At 46.5% G+C, this 26,529-nt stretch overlaps 1 protein-coding gene across 4 annotated transcripts in view; it reads right to left on the bottom strand.

The window, feature by feature from the left end:
• Positions 1-26,529, bottom strand: part of pknox1.1 (pbx/knotted 1 homeobox 1.1) — a 273,179-nt gene that overhangs the window by 164,800 nt on the left and 81,850 nt on the right. For all 4 annotated transcript variants that reach the window (XM_059969035.1, XM_059969036.1, XM_059969037.1 and 1 more), the window contains one exon: positions 26,227-26,360. In XM_059969035.1, the coding sequence (XP_059825018.1) occupies positions 26,227-26,360 (134 nt within the window). The remainder of the gene's footprint in view (positions 1-26,226; positions 26,361-26,529) is intronic.

The raw sequence follows: 26,529 nt of genomic DNA, 5'->3' as shown, positions 1-26,529 counted from the left end.
TGATGGCATGAACGTTGACTTCTCTAACTTCCGTTAATGCCCCTCCTCCCCTTCTTACCCCATCCCTGACATATTTACTTTCCCTATCTTTTTTTTCCTCTCTCTGCCCATCATTCTGCCTGATCTCCATCTCCTTCTGGTGCTCCCCTCCCCTTTCTTTCCCCCTCGGCCTCCCGTCCCACCATCCTTTCCTTTCTCCAGCTCTGTATCCCTTTTGCCAATCACCTTTCCAGCTCTTAGCTTCACCGCTCCCCCTCCTACTTTCAAATCTCTTACTATCTTTCCTTTCAGTTAGTCCTGATGAAGGGTCTCGGCCCAAAACGTCGACAGTGCTTCTTCCTATAGATGTTGCCTGGCCTGCTGCGTTCCACCAGCATTTTGGGTGTGTTGTAATGAGTACTATACTTCAGTATTCACTATGAAAAAGGATCTTGGTGATTGTAGCGATGACTTGCAGCAGACTGAAAAGCTTGAGCATGTAGATATTAAGAAACAGGATGTGCTGGAGCTTTTGGAAAGCATCAAGTTGGATAAGTCACCAGAACCGGATGAGATGTAACCCAGGCTGCTGTGGGAGGCGAGGCAGGAGATTGCTGAGACTCTGGAAATGATCTTTGCATCATCAATGGAGAGGTTTGGGAAGATTGGAGGGTTGCGGATGTTGTTCCTTTATTCAAGAAAGGGAGTCGAGATAGCCCAGTGAGTCTTACCTCAGTGGTTGGTAAGTTGATGGGGAAGATCCTGAGAGGCAGGAGTTATGAACATTTGGAGAAGCATTATAAGATTAGGAATAGTCAGCATGGCTTCGTGAAAACCAGGTCATGCCTTATGAGCCAGACTGAATTTTTTGAGGATGTGACGAAACACATTGATGAAGATGGAGCCACCGATGTAGTGTATATGGATTTTAGCAAGGCGTTTGATAAGGTACCCTATGCAAGGCTTATTGAGAAAGTAAGGAGGCATATGATCTAAAGGGACATTGCTTTGTGGATCCAGAACTGCCTTACCTACAGAAGGCAAAGAATGGTTGTAGACGGGTCATATTCTGCATGAAGGTCGGTGACCAGTGGTATGCCTCAGTGATCTGTCCTGGACCCTTACTCTTCGTGATTTTTACAAATGAACTGAATGAGGAAGTGGAGGGATGGGTTTGCAAGTTTGCTGATGACACAAAGGTTGGAGGTGTTGTGGATAGTGTGAGAGCTGTCAAAGGTTACAGCGGGACATTGATAGGATGCAAAACTGGGCTGAGAAGTGGCAGATTGGGTTCAACCCAGATAAGTGCAAAGTGGTTCATTTTGGTAGGTCAAATATGATGGCAGAATATAGCATTAATGGGATCCGAGTCCACAGGACGCTCAAAGCAGCTGCGCAGGTTGACTCTGTGGTTAAGAAGGCGTATGGGGCATTGCCCTTCATCAATAGTGGGATTGTATTTAGGAGCCGAGAGGTAATGTTGCAGCTATATAGGACCCTGGTCAGACCCCACTTGGGAGTACTGTGCTCAGTTCTGGTCGTCTCACTACAGGAAGGATGTGGAAACCATAGAAAGGGTGCAAAGGAGATTTACAAGGACGTTGCCTGGATTGGGGAGCATGCCTTATAAAAATAGGCCTTTTCTCCTTGGAACGACGGAGGATGAGGGGTGACCTGATAGAGGTGTATAAGGTGATGAGAGGCATTGATCATGTGGATAGTCAGAGGCTTTTTCCCAGGGCTGAAATGGTTGCCACAAGAGGACACAGGTTTAAGGTGCTTGGGGAGTAGGTACAGAGGAGATGTCAGGGGTAACTTTTTACTCAGAGAGGGTGAGTATGTGGAATGGGCTGCCGGCAACGGTGGTGGAGGCAGATACGATAGGGTCTATTAAGAAACTTTTGGATAGGTACATGGAGCTTAGAAAAATAAGAGGGTTATGGGTGGGTATGGGTGTGGGTTAAGCCTAGTAATTTCTAAGGTTGGGACATGTTCAGCACAATTTTGTGGGCCGAAGGGCCTGTATTGTGCTGTAGGTTTTCTATGTTTCTGAAATATTTACAAGGATGTTGCCAGGATTTTGGGGACTAAGTTATATGGAGAGGTTAACAAGCTAAGACTTTATTTCTTGGCATGGAGGAGTATAAATTCAAGAGGGGAAAGAAAAGAGTAAATATGCACAGTCTTTTCTCCAGGATTAGGGAATCAAGAACTTAGAGGGCATAGCTTTAAGGTGAGAGGGAAAAATTTCAATAGGAACTTGAGAAAACACTTTTTTACACAAAGAATGGTATATGTATGTGGAATGTGCTGCCAGACAAACAGTTGAGGCAGATAAAGTAAGATCAGCAGCGGACTTTCAGACCTGGTGTTACTTTAATTTAATTTTCTAATTTAAGTTTGAATACACAAAGCGACGATCTACCATCGCCAGATACTACTACAATACAGAGATCTCCCAAAAACAAACCTTCACGAAGATCTACTAGTCAAATTACGTGACCTTGGCTTGCTGAGGGGAATGGGCCTACAATCCTCAGACTCGCCTGATGCTGGTAGCCAGAAATGGAGACGTCGTAAGTGATGTACGAGGAAGTGGAAGCGAGGCAAACGGGCAGGGGTCCGTGCCAGACAAAAAGCAAACCCTAGCCAGCCAGCTCTCCCATCCATTCTGCCCTACAATGTCCACTCCCTGGACAATAAATTGGACTACATCCGACTCCAACGAAATACTCGGCGGGAGTACGGAGTTTGCTGTGCGTATGTTTTTAATAGAAACATGGCTCACTAATGGAATTTTGGACATCGTTGTTCAGCTGGATGGGCTTGCCTTGTTTCGAGCAGACAGGGATGCAGCTCTCTCCGGTGAGACTCGCGGTGGTGGCTTGTGTGTTTACATCAATATGGAATGGTGTAAGAACTCTGTGCTGATTTCCAGACACTGCTCATCGCTAGTGGAGTTTGTGGGTGTTAGATGCAGACCATTTCATTTGCCACGGGAATTCACCTCTGTCCTTATATTCGGTGTGTACGTTCACCCCAGCACTATTGCTAAGGAGGCGCTCTGTGAACTGCACAGGGCTATTAGCGAACTTCAGAACGCACACCCTGATGGACTGTTTATTGTTGACGGTGATTTTAACCACACGGACCTTAAGTTAGTGCTCCCCAAATTCCATCAGTATGTGACTTTGCAACAAGGGGGGGAAGAACACGTTGGACCTGGTTTACACAAACATCCCCGCCCCCCCCACCTCGGTTACTCAGACCACTTCTCTGTTATCCCAGCACACAGACCACTCGTCAGGTGCTCCAGACCAGTTCAGAAGCAGGTGAAAACCTGGCCAGTGGAGCCATCTCTGCTCTTTAAGACTGCTTTGAGCACACTGACTGGCACATGTTCAGGGAGACTGCAACCGATGGCGACTCTACCAACTTAGAGGAGTACGCAGCATCAGTGATCAGCTACATCAGCAAGTGCATTGATGATGTTACTCTGTCCAAGACCATCACTATACGCGCTAACCAGAAGCCATGGATGACCGCGGAGGTGCGTGCGCTGCTGAGGACTCCACCTTCAGAGCAGGTGACAAGGCAGCCCTAGCTGTCCTGGGCTATCAGAGGGGCAAAGCGTGTACATGTCCAGCGAATCCAGCCACTTCCAGGAAGCAGCGACACGTGGTGCATGTGGAAGGGTATCCAGCACTTCACAAATTACAGGACATCACCTGACTGTGTGGGTGATGCCTCCCTCCCAGATGTGCTGAATAACTTCTACGCCCAATTTGAGGTGGAAAATAACGTGGCAGTGAGGAAGTCCACTCCTCCTACAAATGATCAGGTGCTGTGTCTCACCGTGGCCGATGTGAGAAGAACCCTGTGCAGAGTCAACCCATGGGAGGCTGCTGGAGCAGACAACATTCCTGGTAGAGTGCTCAGAGGATGTGCAGACCAGCTAGCAGATGTTCTCACTGACATCGTCAATGTCTCCCTGAGCAGCGCCATAGTTCCAACGTGCTTCAAGGCCGTCACCATTGTCCCCGTGCCAAAGAACTCTTCAGTGTCCTGCCTAAATGACTATCATTCCGTTGCATTCACATCCATCATCATGAAGTGTTTCGAGTGGCTCATCATGAGGCATATCAAGACCCTGCTGCCCCCCTCACTGGACCCCCTGCAGTTTGCGTACTGTCTCAACCTCTCAACAAATGACACCATTGCCATCACCCTCCACCTGGCCCTAACCCACCTGGACAAAAAAAGACACATACATTCGAATGCTGTTCATAGACTTCAGTTTAGCATTCAACACAATCATCCCCCAGAAACTGATTGGAAAGCTGAGCCTACTGGGCCTGAACACCTCACTCTGCAACTGGATCCTAGACTTCCTGACTGGGAGACCTCAGTCAGTCTGGATTGGGAGCAGCATCTCCAACACCATCACACTGAGCACGGGGCCCCCCTGAGCTGTGTGCTCAGTCCACTGCTGTTCACTCTGCTGACCCACGACTGTGCTGCAACACACAGCTCGAACCACATCATCAAGTTCACCGATGACACAACTGTGGTGGGTCTCAACAGCAAGAACGATGAGTCAGCTTACAGAGAGGAGGTGCAGCGGCTAACGGACTGGTGCAGAGCCAACAACTTGTCTGTGAATGTGAACAAAACAAAAGAGATGGTTGTTGACTTCAGGAGGGCACCGAGCGACCACTCCCCGCTGAACATCATATAACCATATAACAATTACAGCACGGAAACAGGCCATCTGGGCCCTTCTAGTGCGTGCCGAACGCTTACTCTCACCTAGTCCCACTGACCTGCACTCAGCCCATAACCCTCCATTCCTTTCCTGTCCATATACCTATCCAAATTTTTTTTTAAATGACAGTATCGACAGTTCCTTGGTAGAGATTGTTAAGAGCACCAAATTTCTTGGTGTTCACCTAGCAGAGAATCTCACCTGGTCCCTCAACACCAGCTCCTTAGCACAGAAAGCCCAGCAGCATCTCTACTTTCTGCGAAGGCTGAGGAAAGTCCATCTCCCACCCTCCATCCTCATCACATTCTACAGGGGTTGTATTGAGAGTATCCTGAGCAGCTGCATCACTGCCTGGTTCGGAAATTGCACCATCTCAGATCACGAGACCCTGTAGTGGATAGTGAGGTCAGCTAAGAAGGTCATCGGGGTCTCTCTTCCCGCCATTACGGACATTTACACTGAACGCTGCAGCTGCAAAGCAAACAGCATTATGAAAGACCCCACGCACCCCTTGTACAATCCCTCCTGGGAAAAGGCACCGAAGCATTCGGGTTCTCACGACCAGACTATGTAACAGTTTCTTCCCCCAAGCTATCAGACTCCTCAATACCCAAAGACTGGACTGACATCTTACTGTCCTATTGTCCTGTTTATTATTCATTGTAATGCCTGCACTGTTTTGTGTACTTTATGCAGTCCTGGGTACGTCTGTAGTCTAGTGTAGTTTTTTACGTAGTTCAGTCTAGTTTTTGTACTGTGTCATGTAACACCATGGTCCTGAAAAAACGTTGTCTCATTTTTACTATGTACTGTAACCAACAGTTATGGTCAAAATGACAAGAAAGGTGACTTGACTTGATCACTTGGACAAGTATGTGATCAGAAAGGTTTAAGTGGTTATGGTGCCAAATAGGACTATCTGAGATGGAGCATCTTGGTCAGCATACACCAGCTGGATCAAAGGGCTCCATGACTTCACTGGCCTCTGTCCCTTCTTTTTGATAGCTATCTTCCCTCTCACTCTTGTCCTGATGCAAGATCTTGACCCAAAATGTACACAATTCCTTTTGCCCACAGATGGTGTTGACCTGCTCAGATCCTCCAGAAATTTCGTTTTGTCCATCAGACGCTGACAGACATTAAGACCATAAGTCAGAGGAGCAGAATTAGGCCATACAGCCCATTGAGTCTGCTCTGCCATTCCTGATCCCAGATTCCACTCAACTCCATACCCCTGCCTTCTTGCCACATCCTTTGATGCCCTGGCTGATCAGGAAATGATCAACTGTCACCATAAATATATGCACGGGCTTGGCTTGCACTGCAGTCTATGTCAGAGCATTCCACAGATGAACTACTTTCTAGCTAAGAAAGTACCTCCTTACTTCTGTTCTAAGCAGTCACCCCTCAATTGTGAGGCAGCACCCTCTAATTTGGGATGCTCCTGCTATAGGAAACATTCTGTCTACACCCACCCTACCTAGTTCTTTCAACATTCAGTAGGTTTCAATGAGATCTCCTCCCCACCCTCCCAGATTCTTCTAAATTCCAGTGAGTACAGCTCCAAAGCTGCTAAACACGCCTCACAAGTTAACCCCTTCATTCCCGGAATCATCCTCGTGAACCTCATGTCTCTCTCCAATGATAACGCATCCTTTCTGAGATATGGGGCCTAAAACTTTTAACAATACTCCAGCTGAGGCCTGACTGGTGTCTTATAAAGGCTCAGTATTATCTCCTTGCTTTTATGTTCCATTCCCCTTGAAATAAATGCCAATGTTGCATGTACCTTCTTTACCACAGATTCAATCTGTAAATTAACCATCTGGGTGTCTTGCACAAGGACTTCTAAGTCCCTTTGCACCTCTGATGTTTGAACCTTCTCTGCATTGTTAATAGTCAGCACTATTGTTCATTTTACCAAAATGCATTATCATACATTTCCCAACACTGTATTCCATCTGCCACTATTTTGCCTATTCTTCCAATTGTCTAAGTCCTGCTACAATTGCATTGCTTTCTCAGCACTACCTACCCCTCCACCTATCTTCATATCATCCGCAAACTTTGCCACAAAGCCATCAATTCCATTTTCTAAATCACTGACAATCTGAAAAGCAGTGGTCCTAATACTGACCCCTGAGGAACACCACTAGTCACTGCAGCCAACCAGAAAAGGTCCTTTTTATTCCCACTCAGTCTATCAGCCATTCCGCTACCCATGCCAGTATCTTTCCTGTAACAGCATAGGACTTCACCTTGTTAATCAGCCTCATGTGTGGCATATTATCAAATGCCTTCTGAAACTCCAGGTAAACTTAGTTCATTCCAACGAGAAGGAAGGATTCAAAGAGTGGGAAGGGGCCACAGTGGTTGACAAAGGAAGTCAGAGATTGTATAGCATTAAGGAAAAAGAAGTATGACAGGGCTAAGATGAGTGGGAATACAGATGATTGGGAAAGTTTTAAGGAACAGCAGATCTTAACTAAAAAAGCAATATGGAGAGAAAAAATCAGGTATGAGCTCAGTCTAGCCAGGAATATAAAAGGGGATAGCAAAAGCTTTTTTAGCTATGTGAAGAGAAAGAAGATAGTTAAGAACAATGTTGGCCCCTTGAAGAATGAATTGGGAGAAATTGTTATGGGAAACAGGGAAATGGCAACAGAATTTAATGCGTACTTTAGATCTGTCTTCACCAGGGAGGACACAAGCAATCTCCCAGATGTATGGATGGGCCAGGGTCATAAGATATCAGAGGAATTGAGACAGATTGACATTAGGAAAGAAACTGTGATGAGTAGACTGGTAGGACTGAAGGCTAATAAATCCCCGGGTCCAGATGGTCTGCATCCGAGGGTTCTAAAAGAGGTGGCTCAGGAAATTGCGGATGCATTGGTAATCATTTTCCAATGTTCCTTAGATTCAGGATCAGTTCCTGAAGGTTGGAGAGTGGTTAATGCTATCCCACTTTTCAAGAAGGGAGGGAAGGAGAAAACGGAGAACTATTGCCCTGTTAGCCTAATGTCAGTCGTGGGGAAGATGCTTGAGTCCATTATTAAGGATGAAATAGTGGCACATCTTGATGGCAGTAATGGGATTAGGCCGAGCCAGCATGGATTTACCAAGGGCAAATCATGCTTGACTAATCTGTTGGAGTTTTTTGAGGGTGTAACAGGGATGTTAGACGAGGGTAAGCCAGTGGATGTTGTGTACCTAGATTTTCAGAAGGCATTCGATAAGGTGCCACATAGGAGATTGGTGAATAAAATCAGAGCTCATGGCATTGGGGGCAGGGTTTCAACATGGATAGAAAACTGGTTGGCAGATAGAAAGCAAAGGGTAGCAGTGAATGGGTGTTTCTCGGACTGGCTGGAGGTGACTAGTGGGGTACCACAGGGCTCTGTATTGGGACCACAGCTCTTTACGATTTATGTCAACGATTTAGATGAGGGCATTGAAAACAAAATCAGCAAGTTTGCTGACGATACTAAACTGGGTGGCAGTGTGACATGCGAAGAGGACGTTAGGAGAATACAGGGAGACTTGGATAGGCTGGGTGAGTGGGCAGATACTTGGCAGATGTCATTCAATGTGAATAAATGTGAAGTTATCCACTTTGGAAGCAGGAACAAGAGGGCAGAGTATTGTCTGAACAGTGTAGAGTTAGGTAAGGGAGAAATGCAAAGAGACCTAGGAGTCCTAGTTCATCAGTCAATGAAGGTGAATGAGCAAGTGCAACAGGCAGTGAAGAGGGCAAATGGAATGTTGGCCTTTGTTACAAGGGGAATTGAGTACAAGAGCAAGGATGTCCTATTGCATTTGTACAGGGCCCTGGTGAGACCACACCTGGAATATTGTGTACAGTTTTGGTCTCCAGGTTTAAGGAAGGACATTCTGGCAATTGAGGAAGCGCAGCGTAGATTCACTAGGTTGATTCCTGGGATGGTAGGGCTGTCTTACGCAGAGAGATTAGAGAGATTGGAGAGATTGGGCTTGTACACGCTAGAATTGAGGAGATTGAGAGGGGATCTGATTGAAACGTTTAAGATAATTAAAGGATTTGATAGGATTGAGGCAGGAAATATGTTCCAGATGTTGGAAGAGTCCAGTACCAGAGGGCATGGATTGAGAATAAGAGGTCAGTTATTTAAAACAGAGTTGAGGAAGAGCTTCTTCTCCCAGAGAGTTGTGGAGGTGTGGAATGCACTGCCTCAGAAGACGGTGGAGGCCAATTCTCTGGATGCTTTCAAGAAGGAGCTAGATAGATATCTGATGGATAGGGGAATCAAGGGATATGGGGACAAGGCAGGGACTGGGTATTGATAGTGAATGATCAGCCATGATCTCAGAATGGCGGTGCAGACTCGAGGGGCCGAATGGTCTACTTCTGCACCTATTGTCTATTGTCTATTGTAAATGACATTTACTGCCACTCCTTTGTCCACCCTACTTGTTACTTCCTCAAAGAATTCTAATAAATTTGTCAGGCAGGTCTTCCCTCTACAGAAACCATACTGACTTTGACTTATTTTATCATTAATCTTCAAGTACCTCAAAAACCTCATACTTAATAATAGACTGCGGAACACCACTAGTCACTGGCAGCCAACCAGACAAGGATCCTTTTACTCCCACTCGCTGCCACCTACCAATCAGCCAACGCTCTAACCATGTTCGTCACTTTCCTGTAATATCACAGGCTCCTAACTTGGTAAGCAGCCTCATGTGTGGCACCCTGTCACAAACCTTCTAGAAGTCCAAATATACAACATCCACTGCATCCCCTTTTTCTATCCGACTTGTAATCTCCTCAAAGAATTCCAACAGATTTGTCAGACAGGATTTTCCCTGAAGGAACGCATGCTGACTTGTCCTATTTGTCCTGTGTCACCAAGTTCTCCTTAACAATTGATTCCAACATCTTCTGAACCACTGAGGTCAGGCTAACTGGTCTCTATATTCCTTCCTCCTTTCTTAAAGAGTGGAGTGACATTTGCAATTTTCCAGCCCTTTGGCACCATGCCGGAGTCCAATGATTTTTGAAAGATCATTACTAATGCTATCACAATCTCTACCGCTACTGCTTTCAGAACCCTAGGGTGCAGTTCATCTGTCTGGGTGACTTATGTACCTTTAGGTCTTTCAGCTTTTTGAGCACCTTCTCTCTTGTAACAGCAACTGCACTCACTTCTCTTCCTTCACACACTACAACATCAGGCATATTGCTAGTGTCTTCCACAGTGAAGACTGATGTAAAATACTCATTGAGTTCATCTGCCATTTCCTTGTCCCGTTATTATACCTCCTGCCTCATTTTTAGCAGTTCTATATCCATACTCATCTCTCTTTTATTTTTTACATACTTGAAAAAGCTTTTACTATCCACTTTGATATTATTTGCTAGCTTGCTTTCATATTTCATGTTTTCCCCACTAATGATTCTTGTAGTTGCTCACTGTGGGTTTCTAAAAACTTCCCAATCCTCTATCTTCCCACTAGTTTTTGCTTTGTTGTATGCCCTCTCTTTTGTTTTTACATTAGCTTTGACTTCCTTTGTCAGCCATGGTTGTATTATTTTACTATTTGAGTATTTCTTCATTTTTTAAATACACATTTCCTGCACCTTCCCAATTTTTTTTCCAGAAACACACACCATGGCTGTTCTGCTGACATCCCTGCCAGCAGCTCCTTCCAATTTACTTTGGCCAACTCCTCTCTCATATCACTGTGGTGATCCACTTTCCAGCACACTCGAACCGGCTCACAAAACGGTGCGCGCCGGTAGGGAGGCCGGCCCCAAAAAGGTCGCCAGGCCTTCTTCACCAGCAAGGGGAAAAGCCCGAGCGCGGGAAGGGACTGTGAATATGCGCCCTACAGTATTCCCACCCAGGGAGGGCGGAAATGGGAAGGCTTAAAAGCGAGGCCGCGAAGTTTGAATAAATCTTTAACGCAACTGCAACTCACCGTCTTGCGTGTCGTTATTCCAGCGCTGTGTGTAGCACACTGCTACAATTAGTGATCCAACAGCCCAACAATATTTGGACCAAAGATGAATGATGCTGCATCTGTTCATGCAGTTTCGTTAAAACTGCCAAGCTTCTGGACACTGCGACCTCACCTATGGTTCCATCAAGCAGAAGCCCAATACCACATTCAGCAGATAACTCGGATTGCACACATTACTATTACATGGTGAGCTCCCTCGACCAGGAGACGGCCGCCCAGGTTGAGGAGTTCATACAGTCGCCCCCGGAGGACGGCAAATACGCAGCATTCAAAGCCCTGCTCATAAGGACTTCTGGACTCTCACGGGGTGAGCGAGCTGCCCACTTACTCCACCTGGATGGTTTGGGAAGACAGGCCGCTGTCAGCGTTAATGAACAAGATGCTGGCCCTGGCTAAAGGACACAAGCCCTGCCTCATGTTTGAGCAGGCGTTCCTAGAGCAGCTGCCTGAGGGCATACGCCTGCTGCTGTCTGACGCAGATTTCAGTGACCCCTGGAAGGTGGCGGCCTGGGCAGATGTGCTGTCCAAGAAGGAGATGGGGCATCCGTCGCGCAGATCACCAAGCCACGCACCCAACAGCAGACCAGACCAGGCCCAGCAGCAGAGCCCACAAAACCCAGAGGCAGGAGTGCAGAGGCCAACGAACAACGGCGCTTCTACCACCAGTGGTGGGGCACAGAAGCCCACCGCTGTAGCCCGCCCTGCAACTTCCCGGGAAATGCCAGGGCCAGTCGCCGCTGATGGCTGTGGCGGCTGGCCATCAGGATAGCCTCCTGCATGTCTGGGACAAACAGTCAGGACACCACTTTTTGGTGGACACCAGGGCCGAGATCAGCACCTTACCTCCAACAAGTTACGAGACCCGCAACAGAGAACCGGTACCCACCCTGAGGGCCGCAAATGGCAGCATAATACGAACCTACGGCACCCGTACGGTGCGGCTACAGTTCGGCTCCAGCCGGTTCATGTGGGACTTCACACTGGCCATGGGGGTGGATTTTTTGCAAGCTCACAGCCTGCTGGTCGACCCGCAAGGGAAGAGACGACTCCATACCAAGACTTTTCAAACGTTCTTCCTGGGTGAAGCTAAGTTGCCAGCCTCACACCTGGACTCCATCACGCTGGCCAATAACGAATTCACCAGAGTCCTGGTGGACTTTCCATCAGTTCTGGCACCACAGTTCACGGCAGCTATGCCCAGACACGGAGTACAGCACTACATCCCGACCCAGGAACCACCCCTCCACACCCGTGCTCGAAGGCTTCCCCCAGACAAGCTCTGACTGGCGAAGGAGGAGTTCAAGAGGATGGAGGAATTGGGGATCATATGGCAGTCTGACAGCCCATGGGCCTTCCTCCTGCACATGGCGCCCAAAGCAACAGGGGGCTGGCGACCATGTGGCGACTACCGCAGACTGAACGAGGCTATAACACCGGACCACTACCCTGTGCCGCACATTCAGGACTTTGCAGCAAACCTGCACAGCGCAAAGATCTTTTCCGAGGTAGACCTCGCCTGGGGATACCAGCAAGTCCCGATGCATTTGGACGACATCCCCAAAACAGCACTCATCACTCTGTTCGGCCTTTTCGAATTCCTCCGAATGCCATTTGGCCTAAAGAATGCCGCACAGACGTTCCAGCGGCTCATGGACGCGGTGGGATGCGACCTTGACTTAGCATTCATCTATTTGGACGACATCCTCATAGCCAGCAGTAGTCGTCAGAAGCATCTGTCCCGCCTCTGTCAACTCTACACCCAACTGAGTGAATACGGCCTAACAATCAACCCAGCCAAATGCCAGTTCGGACTCGACACCATCAACTTCCTGGGCCACAGGATTACTAAAGACAGGGCAACCCCTCTGCCCGCCAAGGTAGACGCGGTCCACCACTTCCCCCAACCCAACACACTCAAAGGCCTGCAGGAATTCATGGGTATGGTGAATTTCTACCACTGCTTCCTCCCCTCAGCAGCCTGAATCATTCACCTCGGAAAAGTTCACCCTGATATCGGGTAAGGGCCGCAGCCGCTTTCATTAAAATCAAAGAAGCCCTGGCAAACTCCGTGATGCTAGTGCAGCCCAGACCGGACGTCTGGGCATCCAACATAGCAGTCGGTAGAGTGCTGGAACAACTCATCAAGGGTTACTGGCAACCCCTGGCGTTCTTCAGCAAACACTTACGACCACCCTATCTCAAATACAGTGCTTTCGACCGGGAGCTGTTGGCACTATACCTGGCAATCCGGCATTTCTGGTACTTCTTAGAAGGTAGGCCATTCACCGCGTTCATGCACCACAAACCGCTCACCTTTGCGTTCACGAAGGCATCCGATCCCTCGTCATCCCGCCAGCAGCGACATCTGTCCTACATCTCCAAATACACGACAGACATCCAGCATGCCTCGGGAAAGGACAATATCGTGGCGGACGCACTATCCAGACCTACCATCTAGGCCCTGTCTCAGGGGGTGGACAATGCAGCGCTGGGGGAGGCGCAGCAGGCAGACGATGAGATCCCTAGTTACAGAACTGCAGTCTCCGGTTTGCAGCTCCAAGACTTCCCCGTAGGCCCAGGTGAGAGGACCCTACTGTGTGACATAGCTACCGGCCAACCTCGCCCCATCGTCCCGGCAGCCTGGCGGCGGCAAGTTTTCAACTCCATTCACAATTTAGCGCACCCCTCCATCAGGACAACCATCCGGATGGTCTCCAACAGGTTCGTTTGGCACGGACTGCACAAACAGGTCAGAGAATGGGCCAAAACGTGCATGCAGTGCCAAACAGCCAAGGTGCAGCGGCACCCCAAACCCCTGCCGCAGCAGTTCCACCCCACCCGCCAGCGTTTCGACCACATTCATGTGGATATCGTGGGGCCCCTGCCCATGTTGCGAGGAGCGCGGCACCTCCTAACTATCATAGACCGGTTCACAAGATGGCCAGAGGCAGTCCCGCTCACCGACACCACTTCCGAATCCCGCACCCGAGCACTGATTGCAACCTGGGTATCTCGCTTTGGTGTACCAGCCCATATTACCTCCGACGCAGGTGCCCAGTTCACCTCCAGCCTGTGGTCAGCTATAGCCAGCCTTCTGGGAACACAGCTGCACCACACAACTGTCTACCACCCACAATCGAACGGGCTAGTGGAGCATTTCCACCGTCACCTGAAGTCGGCTCTCATGGCCCACCTGAAAGGGCCTAATTGGGCGGACGAACTTCCCTGGGTCCTGCTCAGAATCCGTACAGTGCCCAAAGAGGATCTGCACACCTCGTTGGCCGAGTTGGTGTACGGCGCACCCCTGGTCGTCCCAGAAGAGTTCATACTGGCCCCAAGGGGGCAAGAGGAAAAACCCGCAGCAGTCCTGGACAGACTACGTGAGAGGCTCGGTAACCTGGCCCCCAAACCCACTTCACAGCATAGGAAGAGCCCGATCTGCATACCAAAAGACCTGCAGAACTGTAAGTTTGTGTTTGTACGCCTGGGCGGATATTGGGCACCGCTACAGTGGCCCTAAGAGGTGCTGTTTAAGGTGATCAGGAACAACGGGTCCACTTTCGTACTGGACATTGGGGGGAAAGAGGAGGTTTTCACAGTGGACCGACTCAAACCGGCCCATGTGGACTTGGCGCAGCCGGTCGGGGCTCAGGCACTGTAGTGCAGAGGCAGACCTCCCAAACAGAGACCAACTCAGACTGTGGACAAATGGGGGGTGTATCGCTGGTTCTGGGGGGGGGGGGGGGGGGTTATGTGGTGACCCACTTTCCAGTGCACTCGAACCAGCTCACAAAACGGTGCACACCGGCAGGGAGGCCTGCCCCAAAAAGGGCGCCAGGCCTTCTTCACCAGCAAGGGGAAACACCCGCACATGGGATGGGAAGGGACTGTGAGTATGCGCCCCCTACAGTATTCCTGCCCGGGGAGGGCGGAAACGGGAAGGCTTAAAAGCAAGGCCGCGAAGTTTGAATAAATCTTTAACGCAACTGCAACTCACCGCCTGTGTGTTGTTATTCCGGTGCTGTGTGTAGCACACCGCTACACCACTATAATTTCTCTTACTCCACTGAAGTACTGCCACATCAGACTTCACTTTCTCCCTATCAAATTTCAAGCTAAACACAATCATATTGTGATCACTGTTTTCTAAGGGTACTTTTACATTAAGCTCCCTAATCGCCTCAGATTCATTACATAACACCCAATCCAATATAGCTGATCCCCAGTAGGCTGAATGACAAACTGCTCTAGAAAGCCATTTCTTAAGCATTCAACAAACTCACTCTCTTGAGCTCCATTAACAACCTGATTTTCCCAATCAACCTGCATGTTAAAATCTCCCATGATTATTATAACATTGCTCTTTTGACTTACCTTTTCTATTTCCTGCTGTAACCTGCGATCCACCTCCCAGCCACTGTTGGGAGGCCTGCATGTGACTGCCATCAGGGTCCTTTTACCCTTGCAGTTTCTTTACTCAACCCACAAGGATTCAATATCTGCCGATCCTATGTCACATCTTTCTACTAATTTGATGCTATTCTTGACCAGTAGAGCCATGCTACCCCCTCTGCCTACCTTCCCATCCCTTTGATTTAATGTGTAACCTTGGACATTCAGCTCCCACTACAACCATCCTTCAGCCATGATTCAGTGATGGCCATAACATCATACCTGGCAAACTGTAATAGTGCAATAAGATCATCCACCTTATATCTTATAATCCTCGCATTAAGAAACAACACTTTGAGTACCGTATTTACTACCCTTTTTGATTGTGCATCTCTAATGTACTGATACTCACCCTGTTGGCTGCGACTATGTCCCATCACCTGCCTGCCCTTCCTGACAGTCTGACTGCACACTATCTTTACTTTTTTACCATCCATCCTATCCTAAGTCCCATCACTCCGGTTCCCACTCCCCAAGGCAGATTAGTTTTTACCTTTCCCAACAGCTCTAACAAACCTGCCCACGAGAATATTGGTCCTCCTCGGGTTCAGGTGCAACCCGTCACTTTTAAACAGGTCATACCTCCCCCAGAGAGATCCCAATTATCCAATAACCTGAAGCCTGGTCTCTTGCACCAGCTTCTCAGCCACGCATTTATTTGCCAAGTCATCCTGTTTTTCCCCTCACTGACACATGGCACAGGCAACAATCCAGAAATTACTACCTGGAGGTCCTGCTTCTCAGCTTTCTACCTAGCTCTCTAAAATCTCTTTTCAGGACATCTTTGCTTTTCCTTCCCTACGTCCCAACAGCATTGGACCATGGGTCATGCCAATTGATCCACAGCTATCTGGGGGCTTGCTCAGCAGCCTCTGTGACGGTCCTGATGGTTCTTTTCTTTGTAGCCCCTGTAATGCCAAGGAGAGCAAGCAGCCAGCAAAACCTCTGCACCTGTCACCGATAGTTCACATGTTCTGGAATCGTCTATCAAAATCTCCTTTGGCTATTGCCTCAATGATATGGACTGCATCCCTCGAACAACAGCCACTCCCATCAATGGCTTGCTGTAGACCACTTAACCCACTGGTGATCTGCTACTCTCCTGGTGTGGGAGTTTCTGGTGTTGGAAGGTTGTGAGCACCGTGGGCTGACTCAAGGCCAGACTTCTCCTGCATCACACCAGGCGTAAATCCTGAGCACTGTGCTGCACTGCTCTCTCCTGCGCATTTCATCTTGGCCTGATGTGCCCATAGGCCATGCATGTTCTTGTGGATCTTGCAGGAAATGCACCTCTCACTCATAATCAATGGTCTGTTTACAAAGTTTGACATTCTTTGGTCCATTCTGACAGGGTGCTCATTCATCCCCCCTCTTGGGTTCCCGAGGGCATGCCTCCATAAGTCTGCCTTGAAGGATATCTTCCTCTCAGAAGATGCAGGTTGTGTTGTTAATACTTCCTGCCCCAGTTCCGTCTCATCAAGTCCTGGGACAACAAGTTTCTACTGTTACGAAGGATGAACAGCTCTGATGGGCAGAAGGGTGCAAGGTTGCCCATGTCCCTCTCCCCTGGGAGAATTACAAACCGTTACTGTTGCCAGGCTGTTAATGAGAGAGAAAGAGATGGAACAAAACATACTGGGACTGGAACATTTGCTTCAGATAAGGGCGAGATAACACCGGGGGAGAGAGACCATATTATGACTCCTGTAAGACTCACGGCTCCGGAGAGGGCTGTTTACTTGGTACTATTCTGTTCATTAAAATTCCTCAGTGGACAGCCGGAGTGGGCTGGTTTGATGGGCTAAGCCATTCAAAACTGATTGACACCACAGACCCCGTGAGAAGGGATAAAAGTGAGGTCTGGGGAGACACCCCTCAGACACACCAAGAGACACACTGGTGAGCACTGTTTAAGGATTGGAACCCCCGAGAAAAGTGTGGGGCATTGGAGACCGAACGAAGGATCGGTCAATTTGAACTCACAGTGTTTATAGTGAGGCCGGTGGGGGCTTGTGTGTGTGTCCATCCTTGCCTGGGTGACGAGTGCACCATAGAAGAACAGTCTAGCTAAAGGACAGAGGGGTCATACCTGAATGGCCACAACAAAACATTGACGGATCAAGATCGTAAAGGAAGGTTTGCAAGACAATAGCTGTTACTGTGTGCTCGCTCGCTCTCTCTCTCTCTCTCTCTCTCTCTCTCTCTCTCTCTCCCTCCAACGGTTACAACAAAAGAATCAACAACTACCTCAGCCTACATGAACTGAACTGAACTTTATATTCACATGACAATTCATTATCCCCTAGACATCGATAGAGCTTGTTTATTATTGATTATTATTATACCCACACTTTTAGGTTTAGTATTGCTAACATGTATTCTCTGTATATTTGCACTGTTGATATTGATTTGTATATTTTACTAATAAACACTGTTTGGAAAATAGTACCAGACTCCAACGGATATTTCTATTTTTGCTGGTAAGACACCCAGTTACGGGGTACGTACACTACTCTAAGTTAAATTATGCAGTTTGTGCCATTACTTCCTCTTATTTAGTTAAAAGTTAAAGTCTGTCCTGAGCCTTATAAGCTCATTAGGCTGGTGCTTATGCCAGTTTCCGTGGCATGAAGCAACTGAGAGTACAAGACTGCCCCCACCCCACCCCCCGATAGGACGCCAGTCTATCGCGAGGTTAACCCCCAGCAGTTTGCCAGTACCCATTTTCAGCTGGAGCAATGTGTGGTTGTGTGGTTAAGTGCCTTGCTCAAGGACACAACATGCTACCTCGGCTAGGGCTCGAACTCACAACCTTCAGATCGCTAATCCAACGCCTTAACCACTTGGCCACACACCACTCTTACTCACATTTAGAAGCATAAGAAATCAGCTCATCGTAACATTCAAAATCCTATCACTGGTAGGATGATAGGAATATCATCCTAATGAAACTTCTGTCACCTCCAGTGGGATCTCACCACCAAGCACATCTTTCCTTCTTCCACCCCACTTTCTGCATTCTACAGGGATTGCTCCCTTGTCCATTTGCCCCTCCCCACCGATCTCCCTCCTGGCATTTATCCTTGCAAGCAGAACAAGTGCTACACCTGCCCCTACACCTCCGACCACACTACCATTCAGGGACCTAAACAGTCCTTCCAGGTGAGGCGACACTTCACCTGTGAGTCTGTTGGGGTCATTTACTGTGCCCCAGAGTGGCCTCCTGTATATCGGGGAGACCCAACTTAGGACGGGAGACAGCTTCGCTGAGCACCTACCAGAAAAAGCAGGATCTCCCAGTGGCCACCTATTTTAATTCCACTTCCCATTCCCACTCTGATATGTTCATCCATGGCTTCCTTAACACCTTATATTCTGTTTGAGTAGCCTGCAACCTGATGGCATAAACATCACTTTCTCAAACTTTGGGTAATGCCCCCCCTTCCCCCTTTCACCATTTTCCATCTCTCACCTTATCTTCTTGCCCGCCCATCGCCTCCCTCTGGCACTCCCCCTCCCTTTTCTTCCTTCCATGGCCTTCTGCCTCTTTCACCAATCAATTTCCCAGCTCTTTACTTCATCCCTTCCCCTCCAGGATCATGGTCATGGTATACTTTTATACTTGTTGGTCATGGCACCCAATTCCCCAAATTTTGGCTTGATACCTGCCTAAGCTAGGATGTAGATTGCAATTAGAATGATGGTGGAGAACTACATGGTAGGTAGAATGATCAGTATTAAATTGCCAGACAATATAGATTGGGAGAACAAAATGGGACTAGGACAGAGGAACAAGTACTGGACTGCTTCAATTTGGTGTCTGAACACCATCATGACTAATTCACTTAAATCGCAAAGGCATAGAAAGCTATGCACCAAGTGCTGGTAAATGGAACAAGTATAATGGATAAGGATTGGTGGCTATTGACATCGAAGGCTTAGGGCTTTATTTGTGGTATTATAGTACCCGATGGACTCTAGCTACTGATGACTGATCTCATTCTAAACACTGTGCCTGCATGCTAACTCTTTATTACATGTACACAAGCACCCAGCCTGGTATCTCCAAAGAGTATTTAGTAAATTTTGTAGAACTGCCCAAACACTTTTTAATCTTCTTGACAATGTACTCTCTTCCCTAGCTGAATGTCATCAATCTCACCTACCAATACCAGGAGAAGATAGAGAATGAGGTGTGACCAGAATCAGCCAATGCACCTTTGCCCCTCATTGCTCCTCCCTATAACTCATTTCCCACTTCTTGCAGTAGTTCCGTCAATACAGTACATTCATAATTATGCAGATTGGGAGTAGGAATAGGGTACGACCCTTTAAATCATTCAATATAATTATGACCAATCAAATGTAACAAACTTTAAATTCTGTCTTCTACCTATCTACCTCATTATGATCTTGCATTTCCTCATTTATCTGCACTACTCAGCTTACACTTTCTTCCATATTCTTACTGTTTTACTTCCGGCGGCCCAATCAAATCGAGGGAGAAGGTTCTATTCAGGTGGAAAAGGGAGATTTAAAAAGTTTGGTGCTTTTGTATTTTTCTGGTGTTCCAATCGACTTGAAAGAGGAGGGTCAACACAGGTCAGGGCGAGAGATTTAAAAAGGAAGATTTGCGTGCTTTTGGCTTTTTCTGAATGACTCCAGCGCTGTGTTGTGTTCTTTGCATGAGATATGAGAACTCTGGGAACTCCCAGCTGCAGCCGAGATGGGGGTGAAACTAAAATTGTAGGGGGTGGGAACCAGAGTGCCAGAACAGGTAGTGGAGACAGATGTTGTTAAGACCTCAAACAAAGTCAGGAATCAAAAGGTTCAGCATGGAGTGACTAATGTTCTGAGCTGCGTATATTTCAATGCAAAAAGTATTGCAGGAAAGAGAAAGGAGCTCATGGAATTATGATATTGTAGCCATTTAGCCATTAATGAGACTTAGTTGCAGAACAGGCAGAATTGTCAACTCAGTATTCTGGGGTTCTGTTGTTTTAGACACAACAGAGTGGGAGGAATTAAAAGGAGGGGTGGCATTACTGGTCAGGGGCAAAAGCAATGGCACTGCTCAATCAGGACAGCCTGGAGAACACATCTAGTGAGGCTTTATGGGTGGAACTGAGGAATAAAAAAAAGGTATGACCACATTAATTCCAGTTCTTACTTAGAGTGAGACTTTCTTCTTTGTTAAAATTCTTTTCAAAGACGAAGGTCTCACTCTAAGTAAGAACTGGAATTCAACTGTAAACAAGGTGGGACAGTGGAAACTTGATTGGATGAGGACTAACCAATCAGAGGTACAGACTACAGGGTGCGGGGGGGGGGGGGGGGGTATAACTACCGCCGGACTAGACATGCCCAGGCATCATCCCTGATGAAGGTGCCAAAGCTTGTCATCAAAATGTCAACTTTAATCAATACCTGTACCTGGCTGGAAACCTAATAAGAGTTTATTCGTTATTGGAGGTATTCTAAGGGACTAGATATATGAGTATTTGGATAGACATGACCTGATGAAGGATAGTCAGCATGGCTTTGTGTCTAACAAATCTTATAGATCTTTTTTTGAGGAAACTACTAGTAATGTTGATGAAGGCAATGCTGTGATGTTGTCTACATGAACTTTAGCAAGGCATTTTACAAGGTCCCACAAGGAAAGTTGGTCAAAAAGGTTCAGTTGCTTTTAAGGCATTTAACATGAAGTAGTAAATTAGATTAAACATTAGGTTTATTGGAGAAGAGAGAAATATAGTAGATGATTGCCTCTCTCACTGGAGGCCTGTGACTAGTGGTGTGCCACAGGGACACCATTGTTGTTTGTTATCTATATTAATGATCTGGATGATAATGTGGTTAACTGGATCAGCAAACTTATGGATGACACCAAGATTGGGAGTGTTGTGGGTAATGGGGAAGGCCATCATGGCTTGTAGTGGGATCTGGATCAGCTGGATTAATGGGCTAAAAGATGACAGATGGAATTTAATGCAGACAAGTGTGAGGTGTTGTACTTCAGTAAGACCAACCACAGTAGGTCTTACTTAGTGAACGGTAGGGCACTGAGGAGTGCTGCAGGACAAACGGATTTGGGAATACAGGTCCATAATTCATTGAAAATGGCGTCATAGATAGATAGGGTTATAAAGAAAGTTTTTGACATTTTGGCCTGCATAAATCAAAGTACTGGGTACAGGAGATGGATGTTATGTTGAAGTTGTATAAGACGTTGGTAAGGCCTAATTTGGAGTACTGTGGGCCAGTTTTGGTCACCTACCTAAAATGAAGAATATAAATAAGGTTGAAAGAGTACAGAGAAAATTTACACTAGAAGATCTGAGTTATAATTGAATGTGAGTATCTTGGATCATAAGGTCATAGATCCCTGAAAGTGGTGTCACAGGGAGACGGTGGTGAAAAAGGCTTTGGCATTCTTGTCTTCATCAGTTGGGGCACTGAGTTGGGATATTATGTTGCAATTGTAACGTAAGTGAGACATTAGTGAGGTCACATCAGGAATATTGTTTCTAGTTTTGGCTACCGCATTAAAGAAAAAACCATCATAGGTGTGCAAATAGTGCAATGAAGATTTATGAGTATGTTGCCAGGATTTGGCTTGAATTATAGGAAAAGCTTGGTTAAGCTAGGACTGGTAATGTAGGACCTTGAGGGATGACCTTAGATGAATACAAAATCATGAGGGGTCCATGAGGGTTCCACATGGTAGGCTTATTCAGAAAGTCAGAAGGCATGGGATCCAGGGAAGTTTGGCCAGGTGGATTCAGAATTGGCTTGCCTGCAGAAAGGGTCATGGTGGAGGGAGTACATTCAGATTGGAGGGTTGTGACTAGTGGTGTCCATCAAGGATCTGTTCTGGGACCTCTGCTTTTTGTGATTTTTATTAACGACCTGGATGTGGGGGTAGAAGGGTGGGTTGGCAAGTTTGCAGATGATGCAAAGGTTGGTGGTGTTGTAGATAGTGTAGAGGATTGTCGAAGATTGCAGAGAGACATTGATCGGATGCAGAAGTGGGCTGAGAAGTGGCAGATGGAGTTCAACCCGAAGTGTGAGGTGGTACACTTTGGAAGGACAAACTCCAAGGCAGAGTACTAAGTAAATGGCAGGATACTTGGTCGTGTGGAGGCGCAGAGAGATCTGGGGGTACATGTCCACAGATCCCTGAAAGTTGCCTCACAGGTAGATAGGGTAGTTAAGAAAGCTTACGGGGTGTTAGCTTTCACAAGTCGAGGGATAGAGTTTAAGAGACGCGATGTAACGATGCAGCTGCATAAAACTCTAGTTAGGCCACACTTGGAGTACTGTGTCCAGTTCTGGTCACCTCACTATAGGAAGGATGTGGAAGCATTGGAAAGGGTACAGAGGAGATTTACCATGATGCTGCCCGGTTTTGAGAGTATGGATTATGATCAGAGATTAAGGGAGCTAGGGCTTTACTCTTTGGAGAGAAGGAGGATGAGAGGAGACATGATAGAAGTGTACAAGATATTAGGAGAAATAGACAGAGTAGACAGCCAGCGCCTCTTCCCCAGGGCACCACTGCTCAGTACAAGAGGACATGACTTTAAGGTAAGGGGAGGGAAGTTCAAGGGGGATATTAGAGGAAGGTTTTTCACTCAGAGAGTGGTTGGTGCGTGGAATGCACTGCCTGAGTCAGTGGTGGAGGCAGATACACTAGTGAAATTTAAGAGACTGCTAGACAGGTATATGGAGGAATTTAAGGTGGGGGGTTATATGGGTGGCAGGGTTTGAGGGTTGGCACAACACTGTGGGCTGAAGGGCCTGTAATGTGCTGTACTATTCTATGTTCTATGGCCCTTTCCAAGGGATAAGCAATCAAAAACTAGAGCACATGAGTTTACGGTGGGAATCTGATGGGCAACTGCTTCACGTAAACATTGTAGTGATGCATGTATGGAACGAGCTGCCAGAGGAAGAAGTTGAGGTTGGATCAAGAACAACATTTAAAAAGACATTTGGACAAGTACATGGATAGGAAAGGCTAAGATATAAGCAAATATGAGCAAATGGGAATAGCTCAGATGGACACCTTGGTCACATGGACAAGTTGGGCTGAAGGGATTGTTTTCATTTAGATGTCTCTATGTCTGTATGACTAATCACCTTGCAATCTATCAACTCCAATGGATATGTGATCATTTTACAGTACACATTATTATTCTATTATTCTCTTACAATGTGAATAAAACACTTGTTTTTAAAACTTGCACAATTAACAAAATTTAATTTTTCTGTTATGTACAACCCAAAAAATTAACCTATTCAATTGCCTACTACTATGGGTCTTCACAGTGAAACTCATAATGTGACTTATATCATAGCGGTCATGTGCATCAACTCAATGTCCAAAGTGAGGCACATAAGACATAAAAGCAGAATTAGGCCATTCTGTTCATCGTCTGCACTGCCATTCCTGATCCCAGATCCCACTCAACTCCATACACCTGCCTTCTTGTCACATTCTTTGATGCCCTGACTGAACAGGAAATGAACAACTTCCGCCTTAGTATACGCACGAGCTTGGCCTCCCCCATAGTCTATGGCAGAGCATTCCACAGATTTACTACTCTCTGGCTAAACAAAAATACCCCCTCACTTCTGTTCTAAAGAGCCGCCCCTCAATTTTGAGGCTGTGACCTCTAGTTTGAGATAGCCTGCCACAGGGAACATCCTTTCCACATCCACCCTATCTAGTTCTTTCAACATTCAGTAGGTTTCAATGAGATCCCCCCGCATTCTTCTAAATTCCAGTGATAACAGGCCCAAAGCTGCCAAAAGTTCCTCATATGTTAACCCCTTCATTCCCGCAATCATCCTCGGGACTCTTCCCAATAACAACACATCCTTTCTGAGATATGGGCCCCAAACAGTTGATGATACTCCATGAGTGGCCTGACTAGTGTCTTATAAAGGCTCAGCATTATCTCCGTTTTTTTTATTCTATTCCCCTTGAAATAAATATCAACATTGCATTTGCCTTCTTTGCCATAGACTCAACCTGTAAATTAACCTTCTGGGAGTCTTGCATGAGGACTACTAAGTCCCTCTGCATCTCTGATGTTTGAGCCTTCTCCCCATTTAGATATTAGTCTGTAGTGTTGCTCCTTTACCAAAATGCATTATCATACATTTCCCTAAAACTCTCTTCCATCTGCCACTTTTATGCCCATTCTTCCAATTTGTCTGTCCTGCTGCAATCACATTGCTTCCTCAGCACTACGTATCCCCCCCCCCCACCTATCTTCATATCATCCACAAACTTTGCCACAAAGCCATCCATTATCTACATCACTGACAACCAATGTGCAAATAAGCGGTCCTAATACCGACCCCTGAGGAACACCACCAGTCACTGGCAGCCAACCAGCAAAGGCCCCTTTTATTCCTACTCGCTGCCTCCTGCCTGTCAGCCATTTGGCTATCCATGCCAGTATCTTTCCTGTAACGCCACAGTATTTTATCTTATTAAGCAGCCTCACGTGTGGACCTTATCAAATACCTTCTGAAAATACAAGTTAATGACATCCACTGCCTCCCCTTTATCCACCCCGCTTGTTTCTTCCTCGAAGAACTCGAACAGATTTGTCAGGCAAAATTTCCCTTTCCAGAAACGATGCTTACTTTGACTTATTTTATCATTAGTCTCTACATTCCTCAAAACCTCATCCTTAAAATGCTTTCCAAAATGACTCCAACACTTTCCCAACCAATAAGATTAGGCTAACTGGCCTATAGTTTCCTTTCTTTTGTCTTCCTCCCTTCTTAAAGAGTGGACTGACATTTGAAATCTTCCAGTCCTCCAGGACAATGCCAGAATCAAGTGTTTCTTGAAAGTTCATGAACATTGCATCCACTATATTGTCAGCTATATCTCTCAGGACTCCGGGATATAGTCCATCTGGTCCAGGTGAATTATCCACCTTAGGACTTTTGAGTTTGCCTCGCATTTTTTCTTTTGTAATAGCAACGGTGCTCACTCCTGCTCCACAACACTCATGGATCTCTGGCACACTGCTAGTGTCTTACACAGTGAAGACAGATGCAAAGTACCCATTAAGTTCATCTGCCATTTCTTTGTCCCTCGTTACTACCTCACCAGCATCATTTACCCGTGGTCCAATATCAACTCTGACCTCCCTTTTACTCTTTATATAACTGAAAAACACTTTTGGTATATTATTGGCCAGTCTAACCTCATATTTCTTCTTATAGCTTTTTTAGTTGCTTTATGTTGGACTTTAAAAGCTTCCCAATCATCCAACTTCTTAATTTCTTTTCCTACCTTATATGCCTTTTCTTTGGATTTTATACAGTCCTTAACTTCCATTGTCAGCCACAGTGGCCCACCCTTGCCATTTGAGAACATCTTCCTCTGTGGGACATATCCATCCTGCGCCTTGTGAACTATTCCCCAAAATTTCAGCCATCTCTTCTCTGTTGTCATCCCTGACTCCATCCTCCTCCAATCTACCTGTGCAAGCTCCTTCTCACGTCTATGTAATACCCTTTATTCCATTGTGATACTAATATATGTGAGTTGTGCTTCTCCACATATGATGAACTGATCCAGAAATCTGACTTACCAGCAAATCTTGAGAGATAGTCTATTAAAATAACATAAAATACTGGTAATGTATAACATTCACAGAAAAAAATGGCCCAATGGTAGAGCTTTTCCATAGAACATAACAGTGGCAATTCCCTTATCTGATAAAAATTCGATTGCCATCTCAGTCTATATTGGCAGTGCAGGCCAATTCTCTGGATGCTTTCAAGAAAGAGTTAGATAGAACTCTTAAAGATAGTGGATTCAAGGGATATGGGGAGAAGGCAGGAACGGGGTACTGATTGTGGATTATCAGCCATGATCACATTGAATGGCTGTGCTGGCTCAAAGGGCCGAATGGCCTACTCCTGCACCTATTGTCTATATTTTTATTTCCCCAAGATTAAGTGAGTTTTTGGCATTTACAATTGTTTACCTGTAAATGGCTCCTTTATCAGCATCCATAGATGTCTGTGACTCTGCAGGTACAGGACTTGATGCATCAGGATCTGATTTGGTGCAGCTGGACCCTGGCTCAGTGTTGCTGGTCATCTGTGGTACAACTGGCATCTGGAAACAAAAATCAAATGCAGCAGCTCAGGACTTTTCCAAACCTATCACACTGAATGGCAAACTTAAGCAAGTGACTATCTCATACAAATTATTAACAACTACTGCTGACACCCATCACATTAGTTGATCACACCAGCAGAACTGCTGGTCTAGAGATATGATGGCA

This window comes from Hypanus sabinus, chromosome 4 (genome assembly GCF_030144855.1).
Source record: "Hypanus sabinus isolate sHypSab1 chromosome 4, sHypSab1.hap1, whole genome shotgun sequence".
Taxonomy (NCBI): domain Eukaryota; kingdom Metazoa; phylum Chordata; class Chondrichthyes; order Myliobatiformes; family Dasyatidae; genus Hypanus; species Hypanus sabinus.
Note: the sequence above shows the minus strand (reverse complement) of the source record. Positions and strands in the feature narration are given on the sequence as shown.